Source organism: Oncorhynchus masou, chromosome 16, assembly GCF_036934945.1.
Source record: "Oncorhynchus masou masou isolate Uvic2021 chromosome 16, UVic_Omas_1.1, whole genome shotgun sequence".
NCBI classification, from domain to species: domain Eukaryota; kingdom Metazoa; phylum Chordata; class Actinopteri; order Salmoniformes; family Salmonidae; genus Oncorhynchus; species Oncorhynchus masou.
The window spans coordinates 23,759,331-23,770,493 of record NC_088227.1 but is presented as its reverse complement, the minus strand read 5'-3'; the positions used below and the strand labels follow the sequence as shown (position 1 = coordinate 23,770,493).

The following is an 11,163-nucleotide window of genomic DNA, read 5'->3' as shown; positions in this document are numbered from 1 at the left end:
ATTCCAGGGCTTTTCTTTATTTTTACTATTTTCTACATTGTAGAATAATAGTAAAGACATCAACACTATGAAATAACACATATGGGATCATGTAGTAACCCAAAAATTGTTAAACAAATCCGAGAGAATGCCAAGAGTGTGCATAAGGCCCTAATCTATGGATTTCATATGACTGGGCAGGGGCGCTGCCATGGGTGAGCCTGGGAGGGCATAGGCCCACCCACTGGGGAGCAAGGCCCAGCCAATTAGAATACGTTTTTCCCCAGAAAAGGGGTTTACAGATAGAAAAAGTCCTCAGTTTCATCAGGTGGTTGGTCTCAGATCATCCCGCAGGTGAAGAAGCCAGATGTGGAGGTCCTGGGCTGGTGTGGTTACACGTGGTCTACGGTTGTGAGGCTAGTTGCACGTACTGCCAAATTCTCTAAAATGACATTGGAGGGAACTTATGGTAGGGAAATTAACATTTACATTCTCTAGCAACAGCTCTGGTGGACATTCCTGCAGTCTGCCTGCCAATTGCACACTCCCTCAACTTGAGACATCTGTGGCATTGTGTTGTGTGAAAAAACTGCACATTTTTAGAGTGGCCTTTTTAATGTCCTCAGCACAAGGTGCACCTGTGTAATTATCATGCCTTTTAATGAGCTTCTTCATATGCCACACCTGTCAGGTGGATGGATTGTCTTGGCAAAGGAGAAATGCTTAATAACAGGGATGTAAACATATTTGTGCACAAAATCTGAGAGAAATAAGCTCTTTTTTGCATATGGAACATTTCTGGGACCTTTTATTTCAGCTCATGAAACATGGGACCAGCACATGTTGTGTATATATTTTTGTATATTGTATATGTCGATATGGTTTGTTCTACTACGAGTGCCTCTTGCGTCCCTTCGATATTTTAAGTAGAAATGTTTCCCCAATATTGCACCCTGTGTAACTTCTAGGAAGATTTTAACCCACTTAAACCCACAATTTCTCCCTAGTTTTCACATACGCCAAATACAACAGTTAGAACTTAACGTGAATTGCTTACTTACAAGCCCTTAACCAACAATGCCGTTTTAAGAAACGGTACCACCTGCCGTGCGCTAGCAGAGTGAACAGTCTATGACTTGGGTGGCTGGAGTCTTTGACAATTTTTTTCGGCCTTCCTCTGACACTGCCTAGTGTAAAGGTCCTGGATGGCAGGAAGCTTGGACCCAGTGATGGGCCGTACGCACTACCCTCTGTAACACCTTACGGACGCTAAGCAGTGATGCAACCGGTTAGGATACTCTCGATGGTGCAACTGTAGAACATTTTGAGGATCTGGGGACCCATGCCACATCTTTTCAGTCTCCTGAGGGGGAATAGGAGTTGTCGCGCCCTCTTCACGACTGTCTTGGTATGTTTGGACCATCATAGTTTGTTGGTGATGTGGACACCAAGGAACTTGAAGCTCTCGACCTGCTCCACTCCGGCCCCGTCGATGTGAATGGGGGCGTGTTCGGTCCTCCTTTTCCTGTTATCTACGATCAGTTCCTTGTTCTTGCTCACGTTTGTTGTGTTGACAGTCATTTCTGAAGTGTATTATTTATTTTGTGTGATTAGTGATTCATTTGTGTCTACAGTGCCTTCAGAAAGTATTCTCACCCTACGACTTTACCCACATTTTGTTTTGTTACAGCCTGAATTTTGAATGGATTTAATTGCAATTTTGTATCACTGGCATACACACAACACCCCATAATGTCAAAGTGGAATATGTTTTTAGAAATGTTTACAAATTAATAAAAATGTAAAGCTGAAATGTTCTTAGTCAAGTTTTCAACCCCTTTTGTTATAGCAAATCTGAAAGCAGACATTGAATATCCCTTTGAGTATGGTCAAGTTAATAATGACACTTTGGATGGTGTATCAATACACCCAGTCACTACAAATATACAGGTGTCCTTCCTAACGCAGTGGCCGGACCGGAAGGAAACCTCTCAGCGGATTCACCATGAGGCCAATGGTGACTTTAAACCAGTTCCAGAGTTTAATGGTTGTGACAGGAGAAAACTGAGGATGGATCAACAATGTTGTAGTTACTCCACACTACTAACCTAAATGACAGTGAAAAGAAGGAAGCTAAGAAAAAAAATATCCCATATGCATTCTGTTTGCAAAAAGGCACTAAAGAAAAACTGCAGAAGATGTGGCAAAGTAATGGACTTCATTTCCTGAATACAAAGCGTAATGTTTGGAGCAAATTCAACACAACACCGAGTACTAGTCAAGCATGGTGGTGGACATCTAGGCAACATCCTAGAGGAAAACCTGGTTCAGTCTGCTTTCCAACAGGCACTGGGAGACAAATTCACCTTTCAGCAGGACAATAACCTAGAACACAAGGCCAAATATACAATGGATTTGCTTACCAAGACCATATTGAACGTTCCTGAGAGCCTAGTTAGTTTTGACTTAAATTGGCTTGAAAATCTATGGCGAGACTTGAAAATTGCTTTAGGAATCTTTTAAAGAATAATGTGCAAATATTGTACAATCCAGGTGTGCAAAGCTCTTAGACTTACCCAGAAAGACTCATCGCTGTAATCGCTGCCAAAGGTGCTTCTAAAAAGTATTGACTCATGGGTGTGACTACTTATGTAGATTATATATTTCTGCATTTAATTTTCAATAAATTTGCCAAAAAATATGTTTCGACTTTGTAATTATGGGGTATTATGTGTAGAAGGGTGAGAATTATGATTTGTGGAATAAGTCAAGGGGTATGAATACTTTCTGAAGGCACTGTATGATATGATATTATATTATAGGTCTCAGTGGTAGTTCTGAGCGATTAACCGAAATGTTGGTTATTTTTATTTTTTTAAACAACTAATTGACCGACGTTGGTTCAATTATTTTGAATTCCATTTTGTTCTTTGTTTTCTGCAAGCTTAATTCACACATTGCACAGTTTCTCTAGAGATAAATCAGATCCATCCTGAACTGTGCGATGGGAGTTTCCAACAGGCCAATATTCTACATAGTTTATCGCATAAAATGTGGTAATTAACTACAATGAGCATAATCTATTGTGCATCTACTTGTCTGGTCTGTGTTTCTTTTATGCCTCCTACGGAAGGAGCAGCTGTTTGAGCAGCTGTTGCTCCGCGAGGTATCTACCTGAAAATACATGATCATAAAAGTATGCCTTATTTACTTTGAAGAACTACTAAAATAATGATTTTGTCAGACCGCATAGGCAACAGCTCTATAGAGATGAGATGAAGACTTGGAATGAAATAATAGTCATCACTTAAAACAAATGTAATATACACAACTGAAATATTTTCGTAAAGTAATGTGAAAAAATTATGGTTAATTAGTGATAAGCAGTAATGGGCAGTTACTACCATCATGGGACTTGTATTCATTGTTTTATTCTGTGTTACAGCGTTCAAATCAATTTTGAATCGAACCGACCTCGAAGTTCACTAATCGCTCAGCACTACTCAGTGAATAGGAGTAGTAGTCTGGGTTCTTGTTCTTCCCACAGCCCTCTTGTATTCTTTCCATTAGAAAGACATTTCACTTAAGATTCATGAAGCATTCAGCCACAGTCAACACAGCTTTTAACAGACCTTCCTTCCTTTTCGTGTCAACCCGAAAATCCTATTAGTGATGCATTTAAAGAGAGCTATTCTAAGTTCTGTGTGTGTGTGTGTGTGTGTGTGTGTGTGTGTGTGTGTGTGTATCTGTGTGCTCTTTGCTGTTTGTCGCTCTGTGAACTTCCTCAAGGCTTTTGTGAACTCTACAGATGAAAGCAGTGCAGCTTATGGATGCAGGGTTACTTTCCTCCATATATTGCTTTCATACTTCATCTCCCCAGTCTTTTAAGATGTGGAGTAAATAAGATCTGGAGTAAAATGGAGAAGTTTCCTCCCGTTTCCTCCTTCTCTGATCTTCCTTCTGTCTTTCCATGTCTTCTGTCGCCGTCTGGTCCCCCTCTTCTTTCATCTCTCTTCTTCCCCATCTCTCTTACCGTTTGTCTTCGGTCTCTGCGCTCTGCGTCTCTTCTTTCCCGTCTCCCAGGCTCCCTGCCTCTCTGGAGAAGTTGGAGGGGGATGTTCTGTTCCAGCAGTCTAAGATCACAGAAGTCTTGGGGGGCAGCGGCTACAACACAGACAGGCTGGCCACACCCTACATCCCTCAGTTCACAGGTAACACACACCTTTCAACATGCACGAGAACATGTGCTCAACTCTTACTAAGATCAGTAGCTTCAATAAGGATGGGTGATGAGGAGTAATCCAACTGAAATGGTTAACCTTTGGAACAGCAATGCACACAGCCTGTGTTTTGATCCATGCCTGTAGAGTGAATAGAAATAGAAAAGAGGTGAATTGCACCTCTTCTACAACTGAGTTAATAGTGTGTACTGTACCTTCGTCACTGGGTGACCACTTTGTTGTTGATTGAATCCCAGATTGCCTCTTTAATCCCAAGCCATTGCACTCCTCGTGGGTCATTTTTCAGCTAAATTGTTGTGTTCTCTCTAGACGAGGACCGTCTGTCCAAGAGGAAGAGCATTGGAGAGACCATCTCACTACAGGTGGAGGTGGAGTCTAGGAACAGCCCAGAGAAAGAGGAGGTAAGGAGAAACACAAACACAGGCACACCAAAAATGTCCCCCGTCTCTTCTGTCCCTCACTCTCTCTCTCTCATTCTACAGAGGACTCCAGCAGAGGAGATCACATTTGAAACTCTGAAAAACGCCATTGGTAAGTACCCCTCAGCACTATATCACTCATGAGTCATTTGGTCAGGCAGCAGGATATTGAGTTAGCTGACAGTAAAGTGTTCTATTGGACCGTTATCAATCTGTGCCTCCAAGGACATTGTGATTGTGTGTGTGTCTCCTCAGTGGACAGTGTGGGGATGGAGGAGCAGGAGAGAGAGCGCAGGAGGCAGGTAGTGGAGAAGTTCCAGAAGGCCCCCTTCGAGGAGATAGCTGCCCACTGCGGTGCCAGGGTAAAAAAATATATATAATTCTACCCCCATGTTTAAAGAACCTAAATTCTGCCGTTGCATGATTTGAATATCACTGTTGAGTTTTTCAATCCATTATCTTACTTTTGTATTTTTTATTTTGTGGCTTCATTCTATTTCTGACTCTGATGCTCTTCTCTGCTTGTTCTTTACAGGCCACGTTGCTGCAGAGCAAACTCAATCAGATCTTTGAGATCACAATCCGGTAAGAAACAAGAAGAAAAGAAAGAATAGTCCAAACAGAAGCTATGATAATGTAATTCCCACTTTAGAAGTGCTCAGAAACATCCACTCACTCAGTACATTTCTTCAGTTATCATTCACCATTCAGTTCATTGTGTACATTGTAGACATGATGAGTGTGTTTGTGTGGGTGGAGGGTGGGGGTGGTGTTGCTCAGGAGCCAGATATTTAACAGAGGTTAGCGTTTATTGGCAGGGTCTCGCCCTGGAGGCAAAATTGAGCTGTTTCAAAATTGGCTATATCGTAAATGTGCTTTTTGGTCTTAATTGAAGGTTAGGGCTAAGTATTAGGGTTAGGTTTAAAGCCGGCACGGTGGCTGTGCCAGCTATTGAACACTACAGTGCAGCCTATGGTAGACTACTCATCTGAATAAATGCTAACCTGCACATTTTTAACAGGCCAGGTTGGAGGGTACAATTATATCATAATGTTAGGTGCATTCTGAAGTTATTTTGGCTCTTGGTATGGGCACAAGTAGGCACACTATGACTTGAACAGCATAAATTGGAATGAATAGCTTCACCCCCTCCCCACCCACATAAACACATACATACTTCTCACCACTGTAATGTATGCCAGTCCACATGCCAAAAGAACAGAGGATTCCCGTAGGCACTTAGTATGATATAATTGTACCCTCCAATCTGTCCTGGTAAATATCTGGCACACTCTATGACTTGAGCAACATAATTTGGAATGTTTTAGAACACCTTCCCCATGTTCTCTCCCTCTGCCCCCCCCAGACCCCCTCCCAGCCCGTCTGGCACCATCTCATCAGGCTACGGCCAGACCCAGAGCCGCTCGGTGCCCGTCTACGAGATGAAGTTCCCTGACCTCTGTGTCTACTAGCCCTAAAGGTCAGGGGTCACCCTAGGAGGAGAGGGGAACAGGGGGTGTGGAGCTACAGCAGCCCTCGGTGTTAAAACAACTACAGACACTGTGACCTGTTCCCCCTGCTCCCCATTCTCATTCTGTCAAGAGCTACTGACATGACTGACCATGTGTTTTTTGCACTGTGATCGCAGACTAAACAAAGACAAACAAAAAGGCAGCAGTGTGAGATATTGACCCTTTGCTCGACCCCTCCCCCCCATCCTAAAAATTCCCATATGACTGCCACCGGCTTGGATTAGACTGTAGCCAGAAAGACCGTGGAGAAGAACAATGGATGGATAGAACAGGGAGGAGAAAACATAGTGATCCCCAGTTTTAACCTTCTTTTCCCCCTGATGAACTTGCTGCATGCCCACCACTCTAAACATCACCCTTGAGCCCGTTACTAGTGTCTAGTCGTTGTCCCAGTTTATCCCTCACTGGATGCATTACTACCCAAAGTGCACCAACAACAAAATGGCTAATTGCCAAATGTAACAAAATCAAATGTTCTCATTAGTTTTATTGTATTGCAATTATTTTGTTTTTCAGTACTGGAAAGGGACAATGTTACATACCTGGCAATGGAAGCTGTAATGAAAAATGTATGGAATCTAGTGTTTTAGTTTTCAGTGGGATGACTACTTCTGAAACACTATCCCCACTCCCTGCTCAGACCATTCAGTTCAAGTCAACGGTGCATTGTGTTTGCTTGGTGCTTTTCATGTCTTTTTAGGTTTTTATTTTGAGTCTCTGGGGTGAGAACTCCAGAGTATTTTTTTGTGTCGCTGCGTGTTTGCCGGGTGTGCTTTTGATGCTGACCCAAACTATCTTCATTTTGTATTTTTTACCCCCTTGCCTTTTAAATGTTGTATATTGTAATCCATGATTTGACTGCACCGGTTAAAGTGTGTGACGTGTGTGCTGTCCTCTGAAATGTGAGAGTGCCCTACAGGTGACAGCAGAACTAGATTCAACCAGTCCAACCGTTCATAAAGCCAGTCATAGCGTTCCCACTTTGTGAGGATCTGAAGAGTGTACAGTTATGTCTACATGCTCAAACACTAGCATGTGGGTCGTTCCATCAATACGGTGCCTTTTGAGATGTGGAACTTGGTTAAAAGAAACTTCTGATTTCACCTAATTTGAACATTGTTGTAAAGAGTAAGAGATACTAATAATACTATATATAGTAAGGGCCTATTAAGTGGCAAATAAAGTAACAGGATTGACGATTTCATTTTAAATCAGCCACAAATCCCGTTACAAGGGAATTGTACGCTTGTTGTGTGCAACAGGGAGGGGCAATTGCATGGAAGCTTCACATGTTTTTGTTAAAACATTTCTAGCCTGTCCATATGGGTCACAGGCTTGACGTGTTATGCTCGACCCACTCAGTGTTCACCACAAAACACCAGAAAATGGCCAAAAAGAGTGGAACCAGCTCACCTGCTCTTACATTACGATTTGACTATTAGATGGTCAACATTTCTTGAGATGTTTTTTTTTTTCAAAGGAATAGTTTCACCATATTCAGTTCACATAACAAGGTTAACCATAAAATGAGGAACATGTTGTTTTTTTACCTTAAAATGAATCACTAATCACATGAAATAAATGATCATCTTCAGAAATGACTTTGTCAAAGCAACAAGGGCTTTGATGGTGAAAACCTTTGTGGGGTTAAGTATGTTAAACTCTTCCTGGAAGTCAGAGGGTGCAAGGAAGGACATGTTAAAATGCTGAATTTTGGCACTTTAGCAAGTCTTTATTCATATACAAAAATATGTATTTTAGTTCTCCATATGGTCTATAATAAAGGGCACTTCATTGACTATAACAGGCTTTTACAATTGAATATTGATGCACAATTTCAAAAGGTGCTCATTTTGTTGAACGACCCATATAGACTAATTAACCAACCCTCACTATTATTTGTCATATACAAATCTGCTATCTTAATTTTAACTCTCTGTTGTCGCAGGAAATGGTAATTGTAGTGTATTCAAGGTTTTAAATAGCTTCTAAAGTTTGTAATTTCCACTTAAAAATGTGACTTGATTTGACCTAACGAAAAATGTATCAACCCCTACAAAAGTGTCCAATAATTATAATCCACATAATTCACATTTCCTGTTGCTGTTGGATTATTTTCCTGCTGTGAGAAGCAGGGTCAAATTAAGATTTTGTACGTGTATACAGAGTACATTACATATCTAGCTATAACCATCATGTAAATTAGTTCATTTTGTTTGTGTATGATCTATAAATATAATTTTAGATTGCACTGACTAGCCATAGTTAAGGGAAATATCTACTAATATGTTTAAGATATATTATATATATATATATATATATATATATATATATATATATATATATATATATATATATATATATATATATATATATAAGCTAGCCCACTGAGAACTAACCAGCATGGCATCAAATCAGGACGGACTGTGTCTGGAACAGGGATGGCCTGTAAAGAGACTGCAATATTATGTTTCGAGTTACTGCCAGACAGAGAGCAGTGGAGGAGAGTGATGAAGATCTAGGGAGTAGTTCCCTCAGACATATTAAAGTGCGATTGCACTTCCTGATGTAGCCTCATTTTGAAGATTGCTCATTAAGAAATGCCAGTGGCCATGGCTGAAGTCAAATGAGAGTTGTCTTAGGGGTGTGGATTGATGTGGGTGTGTTGTGTTCACTTAATCGTACCCTGACAGGTACTGCTTGTCCCTCCTGAGTCACTGTACAATAACACAGCCACTTCTTCAAAATAGTCAGATTTTAATTTAAGATCAATAACAACATCTGTAATTAATTTAGTCGTGCAATTTTAGATCTAGCTAAGGTGTTTGGTGCAGTATATCTCAAGAAAATACATGTGCATGAAAAACTAGTCCGTGCACTGCATACAGTCTATCGAGTCGGGAAAGTCTGGCTGCGCGCTCAGGACTGATTTCTGAGAACAATAACTTGTCTACAACTTCATCATCTGCAAGCTGTTTATCAGTGCCCAAAATCACTTTCCAGCTAAATTACAACTCTGTTTGTCAACGAAGCTAGCAAGTAGTAGCTAGAAGGTGTATTGATCACAACCAGGCCACAATCAGCTTATCAAGTCACTCAAAATTGAGTTGCAGATGGGATACAAGTGCGATATAAGATCATCTCAATTCTCATTTTGCCCCCAAAAAGTGGCAGACTCGGGGGTTTGACACTTTAAAACACATCCGCGTGTGGCCAGTCCTTAAAGGGCTTAGGTCTGTTTCACTGTCTGGAGGTTTTGGCTGCTAGTGGGCATGATCCTAATCCATACCCAACGCTTCAGGAAGTCATGACCTATTCACTTCATAAACTAGGTTTTATCCTATTTCACTTTGTAATCAATTTTGACACTAGAATGAATGTTTGACTCATCGATGCCACACAGGCCGTTTTTAAAACCAGAGATGTTAGAGATGATCTAGTGTGTAGTTCCCTCAGACATCTTAACGTCTGTAATACACCAGAGAGATGTTGCAGGAGGGAAAGCAAGTTAGCAACATACCCCCCTCTCTGTAATCATACTGCCATTATTATCCTTTATTACAACTAGAGTCAGTGTGTTTAGTCCAATGATAGTGCCACGTTATTATATCAGATCCTCCTCATCCTTTCCCTACTGATGACGTCATCGGTATGATTGTTTGCCCTTTGTATGTGAGTGGAGAGAGACGAGCCTGGACTGGACAGTAGATACTGGTCACAGAAGTAGCTTCTTAAGAATGTCTCTGCCGGTGTGTCTGGGGCTCGTACTTTCAGCTCATGCTCTTACAGATTGTCGCAAAACAAAGTACAATGGCAATAATTATTAGTCTTATAATAGTTTGAGGTTTTCTGAACTAGCCAGATCAGCCAGTCTAGAGTCCAGTTTAGCCAACTCCGAAACAGACTGGCCTTCCAGACTGAAATAGCCCCATCTGAAGATAGTCCATATTCTGTGTTTTAATAAAGGACTTCTGTACCTGGATGGTGCTGGGACACCTTCTGTACCCGTGACATTGTGAGACTCCTTCCTTCCTGTGCTAGTGTAAACTGACTCTCAAACTGACTCTCAAACTGTGCTACTGTAAACTGGGCGTGCTCTATATGTGTCACTGTCATAACCAGTTGATGTCTGTCACTGACAAAATGTCATATTGTGATTAGTGTTAACTGCCCATTATACAGTGTTCTGTAGGTTTTGTTTCTACTATGTATTGTCTCTGTCAAGTCAACCCATGCCAGTAGTTTACTGGATTGTCCATTGACGTTTCAATTTTTACAAGGTTCATGTTTACTGAGTAACTTTGTCATTGTGTGTGTTTGTCCGTGCATTCGTGTGTGCATTTGTGTGTGCTTGTCTATTCAGTCATCACCCCAAGACCAAACTAATGATCAGACCCAGTTTACAACCCAGTCCAATAACTCCTCTTCCTCCTTCTCAATGTCATCAGCATCACACAGCTCTCTATCCTTCCAACGAAGCCAATAACAGATGAACACTACAGTGTTTTTTTGGCGCATAATACTGTAGTATTTACTATAGTGTACTTCAATATTCTATAGTAGGTACTACACATGATCGGGGGATACTATATTGTGTAGTATAGTAAGTACTGTAGTATTCTATAGTAAACTTGTTTTTTTCATCTGGGTACATTTCTTTTGAACTAAACAACAGTTCTGCTTGGTGTAAATCTAATGCTTATTAGATCTGTTGCACCTTTCTGTCCACTCATCTCCTTTTCCTTGTATAGTAAATGTAGCTCTTTACATTGTAGTGCTGTAGGTCAAACTATCTAATCTGTGAACTTTGCACTTTAAACTGGATTCCCTAGTGACAGAGGCAGCTTGTACATGGAGAAAATGCCTTATGATGAGTGCTGGACCTGACTTTGCATGCTAGTGATGTAGCTACGTACAGTTCAATGACCATCTAGCTGAATATATGTATATTACTGTTTCTTCCTGATCAAATTTCCATGAAACATTTAATTT

At 40.9% G+C, this 11,163-nt stretch overlaps 1 protein-coding gene across 1 annotated transcript in view; it reads left to right on the top strand.

The window, feature by feature from the left end:
* efr3bb (EFR3 homolog Bb (S. cerevisiae)) overlaps positions 1-7,975 on the top strand; it is a 56,056-nt gene extending 48,081 nt beyond the window's left edge. Inside the window, exons 18-23 of the mRNA XM_064991230.1 lie at positions 4,063-4,190; positions 4,530-4,621; positions 4,703-4,751; positions 4,895-5,001; positions 5,175-5,224; positions 6,006-7,975. Of these exons, the coding sequence (XP_064847302.1) occupies positions 4,063-4,190; positions 4,530-4,621; positions 4,703-4,751; positions 4,895-5,001; positions 5,175-5,224; positions 6,006-6,111 (532 nt within the window). The 3' untranslated portion in view covers positions 6,112-7,975. The remainder of the gene's footprint in view (positions 1-4,062; positions 4,191-4,529; positions 4,622-4,702; positions 4,752-4,894; positions 5,002-5,174; positions 5,225-6,005) is intronic.
* Positions 7,976-11,163: the final 3,188 nt, after the last annotated feature.